Here is a 24,650-nt window from a genome sequence, read left to right on the forward strand (position 1 = left end):
CAAAAAAAAATCGAAATATTCCATTACCGTACTTTGAAGCATGTCAGCCGCTGTTTAAAATCCATTTTTATGCCATTTTTCTCGTAAAAAAGCGATAATATTCCGACCGGGAATGTCCATTTAGCTAAACAGAGGAAAGTAAACAAAGCTTTCGGTCGACGCGGGCACGAGCCTGAGTCTCACAGTACTGTAACCAGCCACTACCCAAACGCGCTACTTTTTTTCAGCCAGAGCCTGCAAAGCCACGATTCAGCTTTTTACCGCCTTCTGAGACCCTATGGCAGCCGTAGGAAGTGTCACGGGACAGCTAAGATCCTCACTCTTCAATAAACAGAGACAAGAAGAACGACACCTTGTCAGACAGGCCACTTCCTGAATGAAACCTTCTCACATTTTTGCCTGCCAAATGAGTTCTGTTATACTCACAGACACCATTCAAACAGTTTTAGGGTGTTTTCTATCCATATGTAATAAGTATATGCATATTCTAGTTACTGGGTAGGAGTGGTAACCAGATTAAATCGGGTACGTTTTTTATCCGGCGGTGTAAATACTGCCCCCTAGCCCTAACAGGTTAAAGTGGCTATGCATAGATGACAAAAGAGAGTGGCAGTGTTGTGGGGGGGGGGCAATGCAAATAGTCTGGCTAGCCATTTGACAAGATGTTCAGGAGTCTTATGGCTTGGGGGTAGAATCTGTTTAGAAGCCTCTGAACTTAGACTTGGTGCTCCGGTACGGTAGCAGAGAGAACAGTCTATGACTAGGGTGGCTGGCGTCTTTGACAATTTTTAGGGCCTTCCTCTGACACCGCCTGGTATAGAAGTCTTGGATGGCAGGAAGCTTGGCCCCAGTGATGTACTGGGCCGTACACACTACCCTCTGTAGTGCCTTACGGTCAGACGCCGAGCAGTTGCCATACCAGGCAGTGATGCAACCAGTCAGGATGCTTTTGATGGTGCCGCTGTAGAACCTTTTGAGGATCTGAGGATCCATGCCAAATCTTTTCAGTCTCCTGAGGGGGAATAGGTTTTGTCATGCCCGCTTCACGACTGTCATGGTGTGCTTGGACCATGTTAGTTTGTTGGTGATGTGGACACTAAGGAACTCACAACCTGCAGCTCTCAACCTGCTCCACTGCAGCCCCGTCGATGAGAATGGGGGCATGCTCGGTCCTTTTCTTCCTGTTGACCACAATCATCTCCTTTGTCTTGATCACGTTAAGGGAGAGGTTGTTGTCCTGGCACCACACGGCCAGGTCTCCCTATAGAATGTCTCATCGTTGTCAGCGATCAGGGCTACCACTGTTGTGTCATCGGCAAATGTAATGATGGTGTTGGAGTTGTGCCTGGCCGTGCAGTCATGAGTGAACAAGGAGTACAGGAGGTGGCTGAGCACGCACCCCTGACGGGCCCCTGTGTTGAGGATCAGCGTGGCGGATGAATTGTTACCTACCCTTACCACCTGGGGGTGGCCCATCAGGAAGTCCAGGATCCAGTTGCAGGTCCTTAGCTTATTGATGAGCTTTGAGGGCAGTATGGTGTTGAACGCTGAGCTGTGGTCAATGAATAGCATTCTCACATAGGTGTTCCTTTTGTCCAGGTGGGAAAGGGCAGTGTGGAGTGCAATAGAGACTGCATCATCTGTGGATCTGTTGGGGTGATATGCAAATTGGAGTGGGTCTAGGGTTTCTGGGATGATGGTGTTGATATGAGCAATGACCAGCCTTTCAAAGCACTTTATGGCTACAGACATGAGTGCTACGGGTCGGTAGTCATTTAGGCAGGTTACCTTAAGTGTTCTTGGGCACAGACACTATCGTGGTTTGCTTAAAACATGTTGGTATTACAGACTCGGACAGGGAAAGGTTGAAAATGTCAGTGAAGACACATGCTAGCTGGTCAGCGCATGCTCACAGTACACGTCCTGGTAATCCGTCTGGCCCTGCGGCCTTGTGAATGTTGACCTGTCTAAAGGTCTTACTCACATCGGCTGCAGAGAGCGTGATCAAACAGTCTTCCGGTACAGCTGGTGCTCTCATGCATTTTTCAGTGTTATTTGCCTCGAAGTAAGCATAGTAGTAGTTTAGCTCGTCTGGTTGGCTCGTGTCACTGGGCAGCTCTCAGCTGTGCTTCCCTTTGTAGCCTATAATGGTTTATAGGCCCTGCCACATCCAACGAGCGTCGGAGCCGGTGTAGTACGATTCAATCTTAGTCCAATATTGACGCTTTGCCTGTTTGATAGTTCGTCGGAGGGAATAGTGGGATATCTTATAAGCTTCCGGGTTAGATTCCCGCTCCTTGAAAGCGGCAGCTCTAGCCTTGAGCTCAGTGCGGATGCTGCATGTAATCCATGGCTTCTGGTTGGGGTATGTACGTACGGTCAATGTGGGGACGATGTCATCGATGCACTTATTGATGAAGTCAATGACAGATGTGGTGTACTCCTCAATGCCTTCGGAAGAATTCCGGAACATATTCCAGTCTGTGCTAGAAAAACAGTCCTGTAGCTTAGCATCTGCTTCATCTGACCACTTTTTTATTGATCTAGTCACTGGTGCTTCCTGCTTAAATTTTTGCTTGAAAGCAGGAATCAGAAGGATGGAATTATGGTCAGATTTGCCAAATGGAGGGTGAGGGAGAGCTTTGTATGTGTCTCTGTGTGTGGAGTATAGGTGGTCCAGAGTTCTTTTCCCTCTGGTTGCACATTTAACATGCTGATAGTAATTTGGTAAAACTGATTTAAGTTTCCCTGCATTAAAGTCTCCGGCTACTAGGAGCAGCGCCTCTGGGTGAGCGTTTTCTTGTTTGCTTATGGCGGAATACAGCTCATTCAATGCTATCTTAGTGCCAGCCTCTGACTGTGGTGGTATGTAAACAGCTACAAAGAAGACAGATGAAAACTCTCTAGGTAGGTAGTGTGGTCTAGAGCTTATCATGAGAAACTCTACCTCAGGTGAGCAATAGCTCGAGACTTCCTTAGATATCGTGCACCAGCTGTTGTTTACAAAAATACATAGACCGGCGCCCCTTGTCTTACCAGACGCCGTTGTTCTATCCTGCCGGTACATCGTATAACCAGCCAGCTGTATGTTGATGTTGTCGTCGTTCAGACACGACTCCGTGAAGCATAAGATATTTCAGTTTTTAATGTCCCGTTGGTAGTTTAATCTTAATCGTAACTCGTCAATTTGTTTGTCCAAAGACTGCACATTTGCTAGCAGAATTGAGGGAAGTGGGGATTTATTCGATCACCTTCAACTTCTCAGCAGGCAGCCCGCTCTCCGGCCTCTCTTTCTCCGCCTCCTCTTCACGCAGATCACGGGGCTCGGGGCCTGTTCTCAAGGGAACCGTATATCCTCCGCCTCGGGCTCGTCAGAGTCGTGAAAGAAGAAATAGGATTCTGCTAGTCCGTGGTGAGTAATCGCAGTCCTGATGTCTAGAAGTTCTTTTCGGTCATAATAGACAGTAGCGGCAACATTATGTACAAAATGAGTAAAAAAAACAAGTTACAAACAACGCAGATAAACGAACAAAAAAACACAATCCCGTAAAACGTCTGCCTTCTGCTCCGGCTCCATTTTATCTTCTCCCTTGATTTACGACTGGATGTGAGTTGTTAATCCCCATTAGTTCTTTCCTTCCCCCTCTACGAGTGAAAGGGGGTCTGATTGAAGTTATTCATTGCAAACCTGATTCTCGTGGTCAGTCATGACACTTGCTTGAGAAATTGCTCTTTGCTAAGAAGCTATTTTTGTTTATTTTCTGACCATTTTAATTGAAAACAATCACAGGAAGACGCTTAATTGTTACCCAGAAAGGATTTGATATTGACATAAAAAATGGCTGCATTGGACCTTTAAGGATTCCTTACTGTCTCCTCACATCTGTTTTCTGAGAAGGCTTTTATCAAATCACAAACAAACAGACAGACAGACAGTGATGTCCCATTCTGCTCCTTCTCACATACCATGACGAGATATTAGGCCCAGCTGTGGGGCTGACAGCAGAGTGTCTCTGAAATATTCCTTTTTCTGTCTAACTGTTCCCTCTCTTCATCTCTGTCATTCTATCTGTCTGGTCTTCTCCAGTCTCTGTCATTCTATCTGTCTGGTCTGCTCCTTTCTCTGTCATTCTATCTGTCTGGTCTGCTCCTTTCTCTGTCATTCTATCTGTCTGGTCTGCTCCAGTCTCTGTCATTCTATCTGTCTGGTCTGCTCCTTTCTCTGTCATTCTATCTGTCTGGTCTGCTCCTTTCTCTGTCATTCTATCTGTCTGGTCTGCTCCAGTCTCTGTCATTCTATCTGTCTGGTCTTCTCCAGTCTCTGTCTTCTATCGTGGTGCTCCTTTCTCTGTCATTCTATCTGTCTGGTCTGCTCCTTTCTCTGTCATTCTATCTGTCTGGTCTGCTCCAGTCTCTGTCATTCTATCTGTCTGGTCTGCTCCTTTCTCTGTCATTCTATCTGTCTGGTCTGCTCCTTTCTCTGTCATTCTATCTGTCTGGTCTGCTCCAGTCTCTGTCATTCTATCTGTCTGGTCTTCTCCAGTCTCTGTCATTCTATCTGTCTGGTCTGCTCCTTTCTCTGTCATTCTATCTGTCTGGTGTGCTCTAGTCTCTGTCTGTCTAGCCCCTCTCCCTTTCTCTGTCTGTCTAGCCCCTCTCCCTTTCTCTGTCTAGCCCCTCTCCCTTTCTCTGTCTGGCCCCTCTCCCTTTCTCTGTCTGTCTAGCCCCTCTCCCTTTCTCTGTCTGTCTAGCCCCCCTCTCTTTCTCTGTCCGTCTAGCCCCTCTCCCTTTCTCTGTCTAGCCCCTCTCCCTTTCTCTGTCTGTCTAACCCCTCTCCCTTTCTCTGTCCGTCTAGTCCCTCTCCCTTTCTCTGTCTGTCTAGCCCCTCTCTCTTTCTCTGTCTAGCCCCTCTCTCTTTCTCTGTCCATCTAGCCCCTCTCCCTTTCTCTGTCTGTCTAGCCCCTCTCCCTTTCTCTGTCTGTCTAGCCCCTCTCCCTTTCTCTGTCTGTCTAGTCCCTCTCCCTTTCTCTGTCTGTCTAGCCCCTCTCTCTTTCTCTGTCTAGCCCCTCTCCCTTTCTCTGTCCATCTAGCCCCTCTCCCTTTCTCTGTCTGTCTAGCCCCTCTCCCTTTCTCTGTCTGTCTAGCCCCTCTCCCTTTCTCTGTCTGTCTAGCCCCTCTCCCTTTCTCTGTCCGTCTAGCCCCTCTCCCTTTCTCTGTCTGTCTAGCCCCTCTCCCTTTCTCTGTCTGTCTAGCCCCTCTCCCTTTCTCTGTCTGTCTAGCCCCTCTCCCTTTCTCTGTCTGTCTAGCCCCTCTCCCTTTCTCTGTCGCTCTAGCCCCTCTCCCTTTCTCTGTCTGTCTAGCCCCTCTCCCTTTCTCTGTCTGTCTAACCCCTCTCCCTTTCTCTGTCTGTCTAGCCCCTCTCCCTTTCTCTGTCTGTCTAGCCCCCCTCTCTTTCTCTGCCTGGTTTTCCCTTTTCTGTGTCGGCCAGAGCAGCAGGGCTTTCCATGATGATCCTGTTACAACGGGTGAAAAGCCTCTGTCTGGGAGGTATGGTAATTAACGGACAAGAGATTCTCACCACGAGAATGTTACAGTGAGTGAGTGGAATAATGCATTTACACCCCATAGACATAGGATAGAGCAGGATAGGGCCTTTAAGACTTAGTAGGCTAACACGTCTGGCCCACTGACCGTGTGTGTGTGTGTGTGTGTGTGTGTGTGTGTGCACAGCCCTTACCTGGTCTGGTGTGGTCTTGCCCTCCTCAGCAACCATGGCACGCAGGCAGGAGATGGAGCCGATGAGAGGCACAGCCAGACCGACACGTAGATACCTCTGACCCTTAGTACTGAACACCAGGGTCACACTCATACACCTGGAGAGGGAGAGAGAAAGAGAATCTTGTTCCAGACAGTTCTTCACAAGCACACACACAAAGACAGCTTCTAGACATTACACTTGCTGTGTTGGTCTCTTATCCCCTCCACAGTGTCTGTCTGGGCATGCCTGACTGCAAGGCGATTCTAACGTGTTAGCATTAGCACCACAGGGAGCCTGTCTGTCTTCTGAGGCATGCCTATCTACAATCAACAGGAGCTAGCTAGTGCAGAATATGTGGGCATGACAGTTGGAGCAATGGAAGGATGACGGGATGAGCACTTAATGCTATTTGAGGCCACAGGTTTGAGGTATGACTCAGTTGAGGGAAGCAGGGGTGGAGGGATAGAGAGATGGAGGGATGGAGAGAGGAAAGTCTGGCAGAGAGACAGGAGCTCTGCTGACGCCCCAGCTTCCTGCTTTCCCATCATGCATTATTCAGGAAGTGTTGTCGTCGTCGCTAACAGAGTGCTCAAAGAGCAGAGACACGGGGAGGATGTGAGCGCTGATTTGTTGATGTTGTTAGACATGCTGGGATGAGATGAGACTGGATGAGAGACGGAGATGCGGTGATGTTGGTTAACCCCCTGCTGATGTAAGAAGACACGGCCATTATTGAGACCTCACTGAGATTTCAGTTGCAGACAGTGGGGCGATAAGGGGAATATGCCATCAGTAAGTAAGGACAATGAGATGAGAGAATACATCCCTCCCAAAGGGGGCACAACTGAGTCCCAAAATCACTAACTGTGTGGGTCTCACTTGAACTGATGAGGATTCATGAAGTCAGTCTCTTGGTATTAAGGTCATATACTGGATATTTAAGATCTATACAAGAGTTATACCTTAATACAAATGCGGTAAGTTGCATCGGATAAGAGTGTCTACTACCAAACTAGCATGTTAATAGAATCAGTATCAGACTGGCCCTGTGGATAGACTGTCTGTGAGCTAGAGGGACAATGTGATATATACGCTATTCCAGCAAGCTGTTGTGGATCTGTCAGAAACGCCCACCCTGCTTTTCACAACACTAGCACTTGATCATATTCCACTGTGTCTTGTTGTCACAAAAAAGGGAGAACTGGTAACATGAAAAGTGTACATGTCACACACACACAAACACATGTGCAGTGGCTTTATGACTGGTGTGGCTTACCTGGTTTGCCGTAGGGGAATGGGCAGTGAGATGCAGAGGAAGGGGTCAAAGGTGTTGCTCTGTTTAAGGCAATGTGGACATGTCAGGGAGGACCTACAGACACAACAGAGAGAGGGAGAGAGGGGTTGGGTTAAAGGGATATTTCACCCCAATTACTAAATGACATATTGGTTTCCTTACCCTGTAAGCAGTCTATGGACAAGGTAAGACAGCAATCCACGCTTTAGTTTTGTTTACCTGGACACTGTTCCAAATGCTAACTTTTAAACATTTGTGGCACAAATCCAATGCAAGTCAATGCTAACGATATTAGCATTTTTGCACTTCATGTCCAAATCATCTATGTCACACAATACATTTTTTGATACTTTAGGATGAGTAAGCCAGATCCAATCGAGGGGCAACCTGGTCAAATCAATTTTCTAACCAGCTCCTCTCATGTGAGGTGGGATGGTGTGGTACACAGACACATGATCTTGGGCACCATGTGTGTGTGTGTGTGTGTGTGTGTTTAGGTTGAGTGGAGAGGTAAAGATATTCAACCTCACCTGGCAGGGCTTCTATATGTGTAACGTTATGCATGGCGTGTTGGACAGAACAGAGAAAATGCATTTAGCTCCAAAGGAGACAACACTACACCTGGAGCCTCACATCCCCTGTTAGAAAACACACCGGAATAGACTGAAATAGTCACAAGAAAGGAGAGAAATAATGTGGTTTTATTTGAATATTTCAGCGGTGTTCAAAAACCGTGGTGGGAAGAGAGGAATGTGGGGACGAAAAAAGATAAGAAAGAAAAAGAGTCATACAGCAGGAATTAAGTAGATGTAGGGAGGTTAACCGTTAAATCGCTTAGCCACTTTAAATACATTTGACCGGTAATGCTTGGGTTCATTTTCATAATTTTGTAGGATTAAATTGGCACGTGTATTTTCGTTAGTCGTCATGCATCTTATTTATCATACGTGCACAGCATGCATAGCCTAGTTTGAGGAGAGGAATAGCCTACTTACTGGAGTGAAAACTGCTTTCGGAAGCCCAGTCATTGTTCAACAAATAACAATTCTAAATGCAATCGCGTGTTAAAAACATTGGTGGCCACGATTAAAAAGGAGCTACTTTTATTTCTCAATATGAACTCGTAAAGCGTGCCTCCCATTTGCTATTCGGATGCATACGCTATAGCCTGCCTACCGTTGACTATCAGTGTGTCACCCACCACTTTGCAATGGGAGCTTGAGGCAGTATAATTGTTTGAAACTTGAACGTTTACGTCACTTCAAATAATGAGGCGTGTGTTACCTTGCTTCAAAGTAGCCTAGCCAAAATACCTCCATAGAAACGATGAGGCAATTATTTTATAAAGACTTCCTCATGCCATTAACCAGCATTTCTCTCCTGTTCTATTGGTTTTCAAATCAACTTTCTTTCATTGTCCAGCAGCCAAAGGCACAATCCTAGTCATATTAGCAACCCATCATAGTAGTTGCTATTAGATTCCCCCTCTTTCTAAGTTTCTAATTGAGATGTCATCTCTGTCAAATGGAACTCCTCCATTAGGTACACAGTTTAGAACGGGGTTTTCCACCAATTGCATTTGGGTAAATGTTTGAAAGGGAAGTTTTATTAGCTGCTTTATTACAGGAGTTACATGGTCAATAATAGGCTACAGCCTTTTGACTGGAAGACGATCGGCTTGCTTTGTTACATGTTTCCATTAGGCTCTTAATGAAAACTGTCTGATCCTTGTATGCATGCATAGTATCAGAGAGGAAGAGGTGAAACGAGAGGTTTCACTCTCGCCAAAATAAGTCCAACGAGTTTCTATTGGGGATGCACTGACATGACATCTTTGGCCGATACCGATATCCGATATTTTCCTTGCCAAAAGAAAAACGATACCGATAACCAATATTTAACATTTTTGCGGTCTTTTCAGCATTCTAGTTCAGTTAAATAGTTGAAACACACACACACACACAACACACACACAAACACACACACTGACCAAAAAGTGATTTTGTTGGCATTTACGTATGTCCCCATTACCAGTAAAACATAATCAAAACCAATTTATTTCAGTTAGGCCTACTTGCTGTGCTGTTTCGTTGTTCATTTGTTCAGTCTCAACCAGGATTTCATCATACATGTCAAGCAGTGAAGTTTCAGCTCTGTCTGTCCGTGGCCTCTGTTCCTCGGTGCGCACAGTCCGTTTCCATCTTGTCCAGCTGTGTCTGTAACATTTCACGTAAACCCTGTTTCTTGTCTGCATCGAAGTAACGGTCCTTGTACCTAGCATAGAACATGGAAGCGCAGAGAGAATGCCACGGAATCGCTTGTTCACAGCCTCTTGTAGAGTACTTTTGCAAGTTTTAACCCCATGGTCTGTGTCTGCAGTTTTGTTGAGCAGGCGTTTCAATGCCATGACAGAGGGTATCATGTCTGCTGCAGACACAGTTGATGAGCTTATTTCTCCAGTCAAGTTGTTCGAATGGAGCTAGGAGTGTTCATGTTTCCAAGTTTCAAGCATGTTCTCAAATGCCATTGAAATGGCAGGAGCAGTATAAGAACCAGCACATTCTTGTGCATGCGGCTTTCCTCAGTACAAAATCCACGTCGACCCACTGTGCTGTCAGACTCAGCATGCTCATGGGGTTGACATCGCTGGTCCAAATGTCAGTCGTGAAGCTAATAGCAGTGACGCCCATAGCAAAAAGTTCATGGATGTGAGTTTCAACAATACTGTGTAATAACGGTAGGGAAACATCTGAAAAATAGTGCCTACTTGGTAGTGTGTACCGGTGCTCGACCAGTCGGCGAAAGCCAACATCATCCACGACAGAGAACGGTTGATTGTCAAGGGCAATGAATTCCATTCATCTTGGCTTGAATGGATTTCGCCTTTTGAGTTGTCTCGCTGAAATGTTCTTACTCTTTCAAATGAACGCTTGACTTGTTGACTGCTCGATCCACACAGCAGACATTGTGGGCTAGGTTAGGAATGCTGTGTTACACGTGTAGAGGCATATTTTTCGTGCCGTCATTACGTCATCTACCTACGTTATATAGGTATGCATGTCAGCTTAGACATCGGTTTTGCACATCGGGGTTAAACTAGACATCGGGCCGATGCTGATGTTGGCATTTTTAGCTAATATCGTCTGATTCCGATATGCTTACTGATATATTGTGCATCCCTAGTTTCTATGGGCTTATTTTGGGCCGAAGCTTGTTGACTGCCTTCCCATCTTTGGACGACTGCCATTGCTCTGGAGACTCCCATTGCTCTGGTGACTCCCATTGCTCTGGTGACTCCCATTGCTCTGGAGACTCCCATTGCTCTGGTGACTCCCATTGCTCTGGTGACTCCCATTTCTCTGGTGACTCCCATTGCTCTGGAGACTCCCATTTCTCTGGTGACTCCCATTGCTCTGGTGACTCCCATTGCTCTGGTGACTCCCATTTCTCTGGAGACTCCCATTGCACTGGAGACTCCCATTGCTCTGGAGACTCCCATTGCTCTGGAGACTCCCATTGCTCTGACGTGTCGATCGCGTAATTGTTTTTACAGTTTGTTGATGGTCAGTTAGTCGGCACCAAAATTCACCGAAATGTCTATCCCTAAGTAGATGTGGTTATTAGAAAGAGAGAGGTGCAGACGGAAACAGAAGAGAGAGCACCAAGTCAACTGAGAAGCAAGGACATCCAGATTAACATGACACCTGCAACATCATCCCAATGCAAAATATTCACTACCCCGTCTCATCCTCCCGTGTCATGCAGGGCATCCACTACCAGTGTCAACCAACACAATAATGACTCCAACATGAATACCTCCCTGGCCAGGGGTATTTAGTAGTGGTGTAGGACAGCAGAGCCACAGAGGTGATCAGCCCTACAGGGGGATCAGCAGGGGATGAGCCTGGGGGTTAAGCACAGAAACATGGAGGACAGCCAAGAGGACTGTGTCAGCAACATCCCCAGGGGGATGGGGAGAAGGGAAAGGCGAATGTAGAGAGAAAGATGGAGGCAGAGGAGAGAAGGAAGGATGGCGGTGGTAGAGAGAAGGAAGGATGGTGGTGGTAGAGAGAAGGAAGGATGGTGGTGGTAGAGAGAAGGACAGATGGTGGTGGTAGAGAGAAGGACAGATGGTGGGGGTAGAGAGAAGGAATGATGTGGTGGTAGAGAGAAGGACGGATGGTGGTGGTAGAGAGAAGGAAGGATGGTGGTGGTGGTAGAGAGACGGAAGGATGGTGGCGGTAGAGAGAAGGACAGATGGTGGTGGTAGAGAGAAGGAATGATGTGGTGGTAGAGAGAAGAACGGATGGTGGTGGTAGAGAGAAGGAAGGATGGTGGTGGTGGTAGAGAGACGGAAGGATGGTGGCGGTAGAGAGACGGAAGGATGGCGGTGGTAGAGAGAAGGAAGGATGGTGGTGGTAGAGAGAAGGAAGGATGGTGGCGGTAGAGAGAAGGAAGGATGGTGGTGGTAGGGAGAAGGAAGGATGGCGGTGGTAGAGAGACGGAAGGATGGCGGTGGTAGAGAGAAGGAAGGATGGTGGTGGTAGAGAGAAGGAAGGATGGCAGTGGTAGAGAGAAGGAAGGATGGCGGTGGTAGAGAGAAGGAAGGATGGTGGTGGTGATAGAGAGAAGGAAGGATGGTGGCGGTAGAGAAAAGGAAGGATTGTGGTGGTGATAGAGAGAAGGAAGGATGGTGGTGGTGATAGAGAGAAGGAAGGATGGTGGTGGTGGTAGAGAGAAGGAAGGATGGTGGTGGTGGTAGAAAGAAGGAAGGATGGTGGTGGTGATAGAGAGAAGGAAGGATGGTGGTGGTGGTAGAAAGAAGGAAGGATGGTGGTGGTGGTAGAGAGAAGGAAGGATGGTGGTGGTAGAGAGAAGGAAGGATTGTGGTGGTGGTAGAGAGAAGGAAGGATGGTGGTGGTAGAGAGAAGGAAGGATGGTGGTGGTGGTAGAGAGAAGGAAGGATGGTGGTGGTGGTAGAGAGAAGGAAGGATGGTGGTGGTAGAGAGAAGGAAGGATGGTGGTGGTGGTAGAGAGAAGGAAGGATGGTGGTGGTGGTAGAGAGAAGGAAGGATGGTGGTGGTAGAGAGAAGGAAAGATGGTGGTGGTGGTAGAGAGAAGGAAGGATGGTGGTGGTAGAGAGAAGGAAGGATGGCAGTGGTAGAGAGAAGGGAGGATGGTGGTGGTAGAGAGAAGGAATGATGTGGTGGTAGAGAGAAGGAAGGATGGTGGTGGTAGTGGTAGAGAGAAGGAAGGATGGTGGTGGTAGAGAGAAGGAAGGATGGTGGTGGTGATAGAGAGAAGGAAGGATGATGGCAGTAGAGAGAAGGAAGGATGGTGGTGGTAGAGAGAAGGAATGATGTGGTGGTAGAGAGAAGGAAGGATGGTGGTGGTAGAGAGAAGGAATGATGGTGGTGGTAGAGAGAAGGAAGGATGGTGGTGGTGATAGAGAGAAGGAAGGATGATGGCAGTAGAGAGAAGGAAGGATGGTGGTGGTGGTAGAGAGAAGGAAGGATGCTGGTGGTGGTAGAGAGAAGGAAGGATGGTGGTGGTGGTAGAGAGAAGGAAGGATGGTGGTGGTAGAGAGAAGGAAGAAGGATGGTGGTGGTAGAGAGAAGGAAGGATGGTGGTGGTGGTAGAGAGAAGGAAGGATGGTGGTGGTAGAGAGAAGGAAGGATTGTGGTGGTAGAGAGAAGGAAGGATGGTGGTGGTAGAGAGAAGGAAGGATGGTGGTGGTGGTAGAGAGAAGGAAGGATTGTGGTGGTAGAGAGAAGGAAGGATGGTGGTGGTAGAGATTAGGAAGGATGGTGGTGGTAGAGAGAAGGAAGGATTGTGGTGGTAGAGAGAAGGAAGGATGGTGGTGGTAGAGAGAAGGAAGGATGGTGGTGGTGATAGAGAGAAGGAAGGATGGTGGTGGTAGAGAGAAGGAAGGATGGTGGTGGTGGTAGAGAGAAGGAAGGATGGTGGTGGTGGTAGAGAGACGGAAGGATTGTGGTGGTAGAGAGAAGGAAGGATGGTGGTGGTAGAGAGAAGGAAGGATGGTGGTAGTGGTAGAGAGAAGGAAGGATGGTGGTGGTAGAGAGAAGGAAGGATGGTGGTAGTGGTAGAGAGAAGGAAGGATGGTGGTGGTAGAGAGAAGGAAGGATGGTGGTGGTGGTAGAGAGAAGGAAGGATGGTGGTGGTAGAGAGACGGAAGGATGGTGGTGGTAGTGGTAGAGAGAAGGAAGGATGGTGGTGGTAGAGAGAAGGAAGGATGGTGGTGGTGGTAGAGAGAAGGAAGGATGGTGGTGGTGGTAGAGAGACGGAAGGATGGTGGTGGTAGAGAGAAGGAAGGAAGGATGGTGGTGGTAGAGAGAAGGAAGGAAGGATGGTGGTGGTGGTAGAGATTGGTTGGAGAGAGAGAGGCAGCCATTCAGACTAGCTTGTGTGGAACATATTAGCTCCACCGTGCTGATACATCTGACTGCTTCTCTCTCTGCTCTCTCTGCTCTCTCTGCTATCTCTGCTTTCTCTGCTCTCTCTGCTCTCTCTGCTTTCTCTGCTCTCTCTTAAAACTCTGTGTGGAGGCTGACAGCATTTCCAGTCTGGTGTGTGTGTGTGTCTGTGAGGAGAGAGTCTGTCAGTGTGTGTGTGTGTGTGTGTCTGTGAAGAGAGAGTCTGTCAGTGTGTGTGTGTCTGTGAAGAGAGAGTCTGTCAGTGTGTGTGTGTGTCTGTGAAGAGAGAGTCTGTCAGTGTGTGTGTGTGTCTGTGAAGAGAGAGTCTGTCAGTGTGTGTGTGTGTGTGTCTGTGAAGAGAGAGTCTGTCAGTGTGTGTGTGTGTGTGTCTGTGAAGAGAGAGTCTGTCAGTGTGTGTGTGTGTCTGTGAAGAGACAGTCTTGTCAGTGTGTGTGTGTGTCTGTGAAGAGAGAGTCTGTCAGTGTGTGTGTGGAAGCTGACAGCATTTCCAGTCTGGTGTGTGTGTGTGTGTGTGTGTGTGTGTGTGTGTGTGTGTGTGTGTGTGTGTGTGTGTGTGTGTGTGTGTGTGTGTGTGTGTGTGTGTGTGTGTGTGTGTGTGTGTGTGTGAGGAGAGAGTCTGTCAGTGTGTCTGTGTGAAACCTATCCTCGCACCACCATCCACTCTGCATTTGGCTGACTCTCACAGCACCGATCCCCTGGCCTCTCGCCCACAGCAACGAGTTAGCAGTCCTACCGACCCACAGTCTACCAGAAACCATTATTCATCATTTATACACATGAGCTTTTGAACAGCCTCTCTGCACTCCCTAAATAAATAGTACGTGACCAGCATTACTAAACACGTAGCCTCATATCACCTTCCTTGAACGCAGCATCTATATCGCTCAAGACCACTGAATTAAGAGATAATAACCCAAACAGCATGACTGAACTTGCAGCCTCACCCTATTGGAATGCAGCTCTCATATCATACGCCTACATATAGCACATGCTACGCATCAACATACATGAGACAGAATTCAAACGTCATGACACAGACACAGTGCTTTTAGAGAAGGTTTGACCAGTAAATTGGTCCATGAGCTTTCTTGAACGCAGCTCTCATAGCAAACAGCTCATACCGTGCCTTACCCTGAACCCACATTAGACAGAATGAAGCTACTGTATCAAACACACAACACAGACCTTCTTGGTGAATACATTTGAACCCATGGTGAATCTCGTCTTCCATCAATCCCCTTTTCCTTTCAGTTTCACCAGCTAAAAATCCCTCTCTGCTTGAATAATGTATTCCAATGGATTCACTGTCCATTTTATCAAAAAATTGAGAGGACAAATGCGAGATATAACTTACCCAGGGGTTGGAGTCAGCCAGGTCTCATAAATACTCAGTGCCCATCTGAAAAGCCCATTTGAGATTCAATATCGTGCCATTATTGATTTGCATTTTCCACAAATGTGGCTACAGGCAAAGTGGTAGAGAAACACATTGGTAATGGCTGGGGTGGCGAATGATGCCTGAACAGAAATGCAAGGATGGATACAGGCCGGCAGAGGTCGTGATGCCATTTCAGCCCAGTGCCACTCCAGGACAAAGGCACAGGTTCGAGTGTCCCCTCAGTCGTTCGACTAACCAATCAGTCCACAGACAAAAGTCTACAGTATAGCGTCTTCTGCCCTGTAATTAGCATAACGTCTAAAGTGGAACACATGGCAAGTCCTTCCAGACTTTTACTCTACACGTCAGCATACAGTTCCTCCTCTGCTCCCTCATTTCCTCTCTACCTCCTTTCCTCTCTACCTCATTTCCTCTCTACCTCATTTCCTCTCTACCTCCTTTCCTTTCTACCTCATTTCCTCTCTACCTCATTTCCTCTCTACCTCCTTTCTTCTCTACCTCATTTCCTCTCTACCTCATTTCCTCTGGTGGAACGGGGAGGGCTGCTGTAGCCAGAGCCAAATTCCCCTGGCAGTCAGTCTGTCTGGGTTGCTGGTGTCTGCGTTGGGTTGGCTGAGTGCACTGAGGCTGATCTGCCTCTATCTGCTTCTCCATTAGAGAGCTTTAAACAAAGGGCCCACGCCATGGGAAATTAACAGAGGGCTACGCCTCAAATGGGGGGGAATGAATGTTTTTGTCTGCCTCTCTCTGAGGGGTGTGACGAGCTGGAAGATGAAGTCTGGGAGTTAATGCAACGCGGGTTAGGAGACAAGCTGATTGGTCTGTTGAATGCTTCCTGTGCTGGGACATTGTCTTCAACTTCCAAGAGATTGAGTGTGACATTTGTGATATTGGAGGCGGCACTAAGCCAAAAAGGATGTTCATTTGTTTTAAAACTTTGAGTTGAACCCCCCCCAAATAGTTGTTGTGACCTTCATCTCACAGTATTGATGAAGTTTAAGGTTGACCATCCTCATCATCCTCATAGTATTTCCTCTGTTGATGATGAGTACTATCTCAGAGAGTGGCCTTTACAGTTCCAGTGTGTTCCTGTCAGTGAGTTCATGAGTATGCGTACGGTTACTGCCTCTATCCACTCAGAGAAGGGTATCCGCATCCGTGCCTGTCTGTGCATATCCTGCTTGCATACTGAGAGGTGCGACGCGCTCTGGTCCCCATCTGCAGTGTAGAGATATGAGGCTAGACGAGGCTCTAATCGTCCCTCTGTCTCTCTGGTCTCGATCCAGGCCGTTGACAGCCTCTTCATCCACGTCAACGGAGCATTGGGGACCCGGACACCAGTTGTTGAACTCATTCTCTAAACAAACAACTGCACTGGGCTATCATCTCTGGCAAGCTCCAACTGCAACCACTTACTGTGTAGGCTCCTACAGTACAGACCCAACTCCATAAAACAAAAGGTACACTGTGAGTGGGCACATCTCAGCTCCTCTCTTCGCTTAACTACGCCATTTCTCTTTTTATTACCTCAGCTGTTACTGGGGTTTCAACAAGGAGGAGGGAAAACTTATTGGCAGTCCTCACAATTACTTCACCGTCCTCAACCACTAGAGTCAATCACATCATGAAACAGTGTAAATAGTTTCACAGAGAGTAATAAAGTGCTTCAGCTCTGACAGTACTGGGTCAATACAATTGTATTGGTGTTTGCTTGGCAGAGAGGGGCCCTGAAGGGTAAGCAAACAGAGTAGACAGAACTACTGTATTAGTGGGGTAATTGTCAGACCTGTGTATGTGCGAACAGTGTGTGTGTGTGTGTGTGTGTGTGTGTGTGTGTGTGTGAGAGAGAGAGAGTGTTAGTTGATGATAGTTAGAAGGTGTCGGGTCGGAAAGAGGAAGCAGGGCTTGGCAGAGTCTCTACGCTCTGTACGTTCACAAAAAAACACCAGTGGAGAGATCAAAGCAGCCCTCCACTTCAACAACTCTCTAACCCCCACTTCAAAGCATCCAGCCTGGGATGGGATCAGCTCAGAGACGCCCCAGGTAAGGTCATGGTGGAAGGGGGGAAGATTGCAGCCCAGGAGGCCTCCCCGATGGAGAAGGGGTGTAAGTGGGTCATCATGGTAATAAAATTAAAGGAGAGGTTGAATGAGGAGTGACTGTGAACTCTGGATAATCTTCTATAAAAGGTTTGGCTACACAAATCTGCACCACCATCTTGGGCAGCTGCGTTGAACTGAAGACACAGGGGAGAGTACGAATAGAAAGACAATATCTATTTCCTCAGTCCTTTGGGTGCCTCCCAAATGGCAGGCACAACGTTTAACCAGGGCCCATTGAAGTTGTGTAGCCTACTATAAAAGCAAAAGGGTGCCGTTTGGGATGCAGCCGTTGACACTAAGAAAACCAACGTTCCAAACTCAACATGACAGACTGAGGGTGTAGACCAAGACTCATTTGAGGCTGGAAAGTGACTGTCGCTTGTCTCTCTCGTCTCTGCAGCCTAAACCACCAGACAGCCTCCGCTCTAATCGCAAACATTTATTCAGATCAGAATGCCCCCGAGGAGTCTCACAGATATAAAAAGACTGGCAGAGAGAGAGAGAGAGAGAGAGAGAGAGAGAGAGAGAGAGAGAGTGAGAGATGGATGATTGAAAGGATGATTGATTCAGAGAGAGAATGAAAGAAAGACAGTGAGACTGACAGATTCAGAGAGATAAAGCCCTTAAATTGAAATTTAATTGAGAGAGAGAGAGAGCGAAACAAACTAAGAGTGATTATTATTTTGTTTAGTCTTGCTATTAGAAATGAGTGCCATGGCAACCGCAATTATAGAAGGACAAGAACATAAGGAGAAAGTGTGGAGGAAGAGTCACAGAACCCAAACTCATCAGTGCCAATGGGTGTTTCTCGATATGCGTACTACCATGATCCACACTCTCATGCTCCAACGACGTTCACTTGACTACGTTCTTGTGAGGACGAGAGTGTGGAGAATGCATAAAACATTACATTTCAGAAGCACTTCCCCTACTGTTTTATCTCACACTGCAGGACAATGGCAACAATAGACAAAACATGATATACACAAAGCAAAAGTTTTATTTCATAATTATCAGCTAGATGTGTGAATCGTAATAATCTAACTTGCCAGCTAGTTAAACAGGCAAAAATGACCTAAAACTAATGTTAAACAAGGTAGAGTTGAAGTAGGAAGTTTACATACACCTTAGCCAAATACATTTAAACTCAGTTTTTCACAATTCCTGACATTTAATCCTAGTAAAAATTCGCTGTCTTATGTCAGTTAGGATCACCACTTTATTTTAAGAATGTGAAATGTCAGAATAATAGTAGAGAAATGGATTTATTTCAGCTTTTATTTCTTTCATCACATTCCCAGTGGGTCAGAAGTTTACATACACTCAATTAGTATTTGGTACTCTTGCACTTTTTATAGTGTTCAGCTTCGCTGGCGATTAGAGAGAACGCAAACAGCCAGATCTTACCTCGTGACTGTCATTACGTGTGTGTGTGTGTGTGTGTGTGTGTGTGTGTGTGTTGTTTGCGTTCCCATGTAATTCACTTTCCTCTCAGCATTGCTGACCTTGGCTTGGAGGGAGGTCGATGAGAGTTGGGTAGAAGGGAGAGCAGTAGGCAGGTAAAACACATTAAAGTGAATATACTAAATCTGGGTTGAATCAAAACAAGTCGGTCCGGCTGCCCACTAGGGCTGTAAAGGTTCACCAAACCCACGGTTCGGTGGTACGTATTACGGTTTTGGGGTTACGGTTCGGTTCAGTATCAGCACAGCGGGGAAATGAGACACCAACCATAATGTAGTTCATTTTTGTTTACTTAAGAAATACAAAGTGTTGATATTCCTGATTCCATATACAGTTGAAGTAGGAAGTTTACATACACCTTTGCCAAATACATTTAAACTCAGTTTTTCACAATTCCTGACATTTAATCCTAGTAAAAATTCCCTGTCTTAGGTCAGTTAGGATCACCACTTTATTTTAAGAATGTGAAATGTCAGAATAATAGTAGACAAATTGATTTATTTCAGCTTTTATTTCTTTCATCACATTCCCAGTGGGTCAGAAGTTTACATACACTCAATTAGTATATGGTAGCATTGCCTTTAAATTGTTTAACTTGGGTCAAATGTTTCGGGTAGCCTTCCACAAGCTTTCCACAATAAGTTGGGTGAATTTTGGCCCATTCCTCCTGACAGAGCTGGTGTAACTGAGTCAGGTTTGTAGGCCTTCTTGCTCGCACACGCTTTTTCAGTTCTGCCCACAGATTTTCTACAGGATTGAGGTCAGGGCTATGTGATGGCCACTCCAATACCTTGACTTTGTTGTCCTTAAGCCATTTTGCCACAACTTTGGAAGTATGCTTGGGGTCATTGTCCATTTGGAAGACCCATTTGCGACCAAGCTTTAACTTCCTGACTGATGTCTTGAGATGTTGCTTCAACATACTCACCTAATTTCCCTACCTCATGATGCCATCTATTTTGTGAAGTGCACCAGTCCCTCCTGCAGCAAAGCACACCCACAACATGATGCTGCCACCCCCGTGCTTCACGGTTGGGATGGTGTTCTTCGGCTTGCAAGCCTCCCCTTTTTTCCTCCAAACATAACGATGGTCATTATGGCCAAACAGTTCTATTTTTGTTTCAGCAGACCAGAGGACATTTCTCCAAAAAGTACGATCTTTGTCCCCATGTGCAGTTGCAAACTGTAGTATGGCTTTTTTTATGGCGGTTTTGGAGCAGTGGCTTCTTCCTTGCTGAGCGGCTTTCAGGTTATGTCAATATAAGACTTGTTTTAATGTGGATATAGATACTTTAGTACCTGTTTCCTCCAGCATCTTCACATGGTCCCTTGCTATTTCTTTGTGGCTATCTGGCTAGCTAGCGAACAGTTGTAGCTAGCCAATTAGCCCTATTGACTTATTATGGGCTTGCGTTCTATGGTACGTAGGCAGGTGAACATATTACATTTTACACAGTATGTACTTATTAACATATCAACATTAAATATTCTAGTCAGGCAACATTTTACATGTGAATAAGCAGCATTTCACATTTGAGAAGTTCCCTCAGTGCTCCGTTTTGGCTACTTTGATTTGGACTCATACTCCGACCCTCCCGTGCTCCAATTTGCATGCTCGGAGCACGGTACTATGCATTTTGAAAAACACCCATTGTCTCAGTCACACTACTACACTACCTGTCTTGTGTTTTCAGAAGTCTGGAAGTTAGAACACAGCCAATACTGCAACGTTGAGTTAGAATGTTGGAACGGAGCCCAATGTAACACAACAGTTTGAGTGCAGTGTATAGGATACATTACTTGTGTTGACCTGTATTCATACTCAAATGCACTTGCATGAACAGAAGTACAGTTATAGGCAGGCACAGTGCATTAACTTTACATACAAAATAAACCTTACAGATGGTCCCATGTAATGCCAGGCCAGGCAGGGGTGGGGAACAGCCAGGCAGGCTCTACCTCTCCCAGGCTCTACCTGCAAGGTCATCTGTAAACAAGCCCACCAGCCATCTGCCCCCTCCATCTGTACCTCCCCCACCACCCTCCAGCCAGACCAGACAGCCGTTATCCTGCTACCTGGGTCTATGTCCAAAACTCCAGAATTGCAATTACAGCGTAACCCTGCTACTCTCTAACATTTCAAGCTGTTGTGGTGGAGCCAGGCAGAAAATTACAAGGTGCGTTGCAGGAGAAACAACAGAGTTTGGAGTAGTTCTGTAATCACTTTACAGTAGACTGCATAATGTGACAACAACATGTACTCAACACTGAGACATGTCCTTAGGGAGCAGACCATCAAAGTACTAATTACTGGTGCTTAAAGTGATGTTTTGTAACCCCTGACTAAACACAACACACTACACTCTACTCTTTTTTAGCTGTCCCCATTGGAGAACCCTTTGAATAACCCTTTTCTGGTTCCAGGTAGAACCTTTTTGAATTCCATGTAGAACCATTCCCAGAGTGGGTTCTACATGGAACCCAAATAAGTTCTACCTGGAACAAAAAGGGTTCTCCTATGGGGACAGCCAAAGAACACTTTTGGAACCCTTTTTTTCTAAGAGTGTACACCTTGGGCGTACAAATGTAGGATCTTAATTTGAGCTAGTTTGCTACAGCAGGAAAGTAATACTGCAGCAATGGGAAACATTAAAATAATTCTGTGGATTATAATTAATGAAAATGTTTGTAGGGAGGTATACATTGTTTGTTATGGCAAATCAATTCTGAAATTTAAAAATTAAAACTACAAACTTTAGAAGCCTTTTGAAAACTAAAATACACTTGAAGTTTGCATTTCCTGCTTTGCAGGACAATTCTGAGCAACAAAGGAGTGATTCAATTAAGATCCTACATCTGTATATCCATCCACCTGAGGGGGAAGGATGGTGAGTCTAGACACTTCACAGCTGTCAGCCAAAACTGTTAGTCTAAGTAGTGCACTATGAAGGGAATAGGGTGCCATTTGAGACAAGAGACAAACTTGTTGATGAGAGGAGCTATCGCATTAGCATTCTTTACTAAGCTGTTTAGGGATGCATTTGGAGTGTCTTGAAGGTTACGTCTCAGATTTCCCCTAGTGTCGCTACTCTTATCTGCTAATGAATTAACGGCTAATCTGATAATAGGACGTAAACACATCATAGCCAACAGCCAAGGGGGTTGGATGTTAAAGAAGACACTTTACTTTGAATGGCAGGAGGGATCATCATCACATTCAAGGGAACACCCGGAATTCCAATATTCCATCTCGGAATTCCGATATTCTGCCTCAAAATTCCGATATTCCATTTTAGACACACATTTTTCCATAAGGGAGAATGGATTCGGAGAGCAATTTCCAATTAGCAGCCTGGAGAGATCAGTCGCCGCAGGGATACAGTGGGTTTAGATAAGTGTATAATCCATAATCCTGTGATGAGGGAGTGGGAATCATAATCCCGTGATTGACTGGGTGGTTAACCCCCGCATAGGCATCAATACAGTCTAACTGTCTGGGGTTAACCCTATATTGATAGACTCACAGTAATCTGCCAGCATGGTGTTAAGTCCAATACTAAGCCCGATACAATTGGAGTCCTTTGTTATAGAGAGAAGAGCTGCCTGTTGGCTGCAATCAACTCCCAGCAGATTCTGTACATTTCAGGTTTAACTCATTCTCTATACAATATACAATGTGTCAAAGTCTAATCATCCGTTAAACTGCTCAGTCAATCCATGTGGTATACAGATCAGTGGTTGGTATCATAAATCAACAAGTGGAAAGTTTCAACAGATTGATCTAAGAAGAGGTGGGTGGGGAAGAAAGGAGATGGAGAACATCATGACAAGGCTAGCAGAGGGTCACTGCATTTTTATTAGACTGGCTACGCATGGATCCTGCTGCTTCTGCCGCTCTGTGTATGTGTGTACTACAGACCAGGAGGAAAAGAGCCAAACAAGATACAGACTAATCCCAGAAAGTGTTCACAGCTAGCTCAACGTGACCTACTTTAGAAGGCTAGCAGTTCTTATCAACAGGAGGGGAAGTGCATGCTCACCTGTTCTGAATACCTATACTATATATATAACGGCATGCTATAGATTCTGGGGAGAAAAAACTATGCACACAGACATTACAAAAGTCTTGGATGAGAAGTTTAGATGCTTGGGTACTCCATGAAGCCTCATGGTGTGAGAATTGTTATTGAATTGCGGCATAACTTAAGTATGCGTTATTACTTGACCTGTACTAATAGAATGTGACTCTCACCTCTTGTCGTCTGTGACTACTAAAGGACCTGTATGATATTGTCTATGACTCGTACCTGTACTGTGCCTGAAAGTGGTCCTGGACGAAGCTGTGCCGAGTCCCAGGCTGGTGTGCTGCTGCTGGGCCGGAGACAGGGCTCTCCTCCCCTCCACCCAGCGGGCCCTTGAACAGAGTGAGAGAGAAAGCGTGAATGTGTGAATGACCTGTATGTATACGTGCGCGGGTGTGTGTGTGTGTGTGAAAATGTCAACACTGAAGCTAGAGCTGAACACCAGCAGGGTAACAAGGTGTATCACAGCAGAAGTAAACAGGAGCGCTACAATAGGACAGGTGCTAAATGAGGTGCTAATGCACGTTAACACACTCTTGTACTTTTTTATAGTGTTCAGTATCGCTGGCGATGAGAGAGAACGCAAACAGCCAGATCTTACCTCGTGACTGTCATTACGTGTGTGTATGTGTGTGTGTGTTTGCGTTCCCATGTAATTCACTTTCCTCTCAGCATTGCTGACCTTGGCTTGGAGGGAGGTCGATGAGAGTTGGGTAGAAGGGAGAGCAGTAGGTAGGTAAAACACATTAAAGTGAATATACTAAATCTGGGTTGAATCAAAACAAGTCGGTCCGGCTGCCCACTAGGGCTGTAAAGGTTCACCAAACCCACGGTTCGGTGGTACGTATTACGGTTTTGGGGTTACGGTTCGGTTCAGTATCAGCACAGCGGGGAAATGAGACACCAACCATAATGTAGTTCATTTTTGTTTACTTAAGAAATACAAAGTGTTGATATTCCTGATTCCATATACAGTTGAAGTAGGAAGTTCACATACACCTTTGCCAAATACATTTAAACTCAGTTTTTCACAATTCCTGACATTTAATCCTAGTAAAAATTCCCTGTTTTAGGTCAGTTAGGATCACCACTTTATTTTAAGGATGTGAAATGTCTGATTAATAGTAGACAAATTGATTTATTTCAGCTTTTATTTCTTTCATCACATTCCCAGTGGGTCAGAAGTTTACATGCACTCAATTAGTATTTGGTAAGGTTGCCTTTAAATTGTTTAAATTGGGTCAAACGGTTCGGGTAGCCTTCCACAAGCTTCCCACAATAAGTTGGGTGGATTTTGGCCCATTCCTCCTGACAGAGCTGGTGTAACTGAGACAGGTTTGTAGGCCTCCTTGCTCGCACACGCTTTTTCAGTTCTGCCGACAAATTTTCTATAGGATTGAGGTCAGGGCTTTGTGATGGCCACTCCAATACCTTGACTTTGTTGTCCTATTTTGCCACAACTTTGGAAGTATGCTTGGGGTCATTGTCCATTTGGAAGACCCATTTGCGACCAAGCTTTAACTTCCTGACTGATGTCTTGAGATGTTACTTCAATATATCCACATAATTTTCCTACCTCCTGATGCCATCTATTTTGTGAAGTGCACCAGTCCCTCCTGCAGCAAAGCACCACCACAACATGATGCTGCCACCCCCACCCTTCACGGTTGGGATGGTGTTCTTCGGCTTGCAAGCCTCCCCCTTTTTTACTCCAAACATAATGATGGTCATTATGGCCAAACAGTTATATTTTTGTTTCATCAGACTAGAGGACATTTCTCCAAAAAGTATGATCTTTGTCCCCATGTGCAGTTGCAAACCGTAGTCTGGCTTTTTTTATGGCTGTTTTGGAGCAGTGGCTTCTTCCTTGCTGAGCGGCCTTTCAGGTTATGTCAATATAAGACTTGTTTTACTGTGGATATAGATACTTTTGTACCTGCTTCCTCCAGCATTTCACAAGGTCCTTTGCTGTTGTTCTGGGATTGATTTGCACTTTTCACACCAAAGTACGTTCATCTCTAGGAGACAGAACGCATCTCCTTCCTGAGCGGTATGATGGCTGCGTGGTCCCATGGTGTTTATACTTGCATACTATT

At 46.0% G+C, this 24,650-nt stretch overlaps 1 protein-coding gene across 2 annotated transcripts in view; it reads right to left on the reverse strand.

The window, feature by feature from the left end:
• The window catches only part of LOC106587099 (ubiquitin carboxyl-terminal hydrolase 43), a 130,311-nt gene that overhangs the window by 46,801 nt on the left and 58,860 nt on the right, over positions 1–24,650 (reverse strand). For both annotated transcript variants that reach the window (XM_014175103.2, XM_014175093.2), the window contains exons 3-5: positions 22,780–22,886; positions 7,035–7,127; positions 5,738–5,873 (exon numbers count right to left, since the gene is read on the reverse strand). In XM_014175103.2, the coding sequence (XP_014030578.2) occupies positions 5,738–5,873; positions 7,035–7,127; positions 22,780–22,886 (336 nt within the window). The remainder of the gene's footprint in view (positions 1–5,737; positions 5,874–7,034; positions 7,128–22,779; positions 22,887–24,650) is intronic.

The sequence above is a fragment of the Salmo salar genome, chromosome ssa02 (assembly GCF_905237065.1).
Source record: "Salmo salar chromosome ssa02, Ssal_v3.1, whole genome shotgun sequence".
Taxonomy (NCBI): domain Eukaryota; kingdom Metazoa; phylum Chordata; class Actinopteri; order Salmoniformes; family Salmonidae; genus Salmo; species Salmo salar.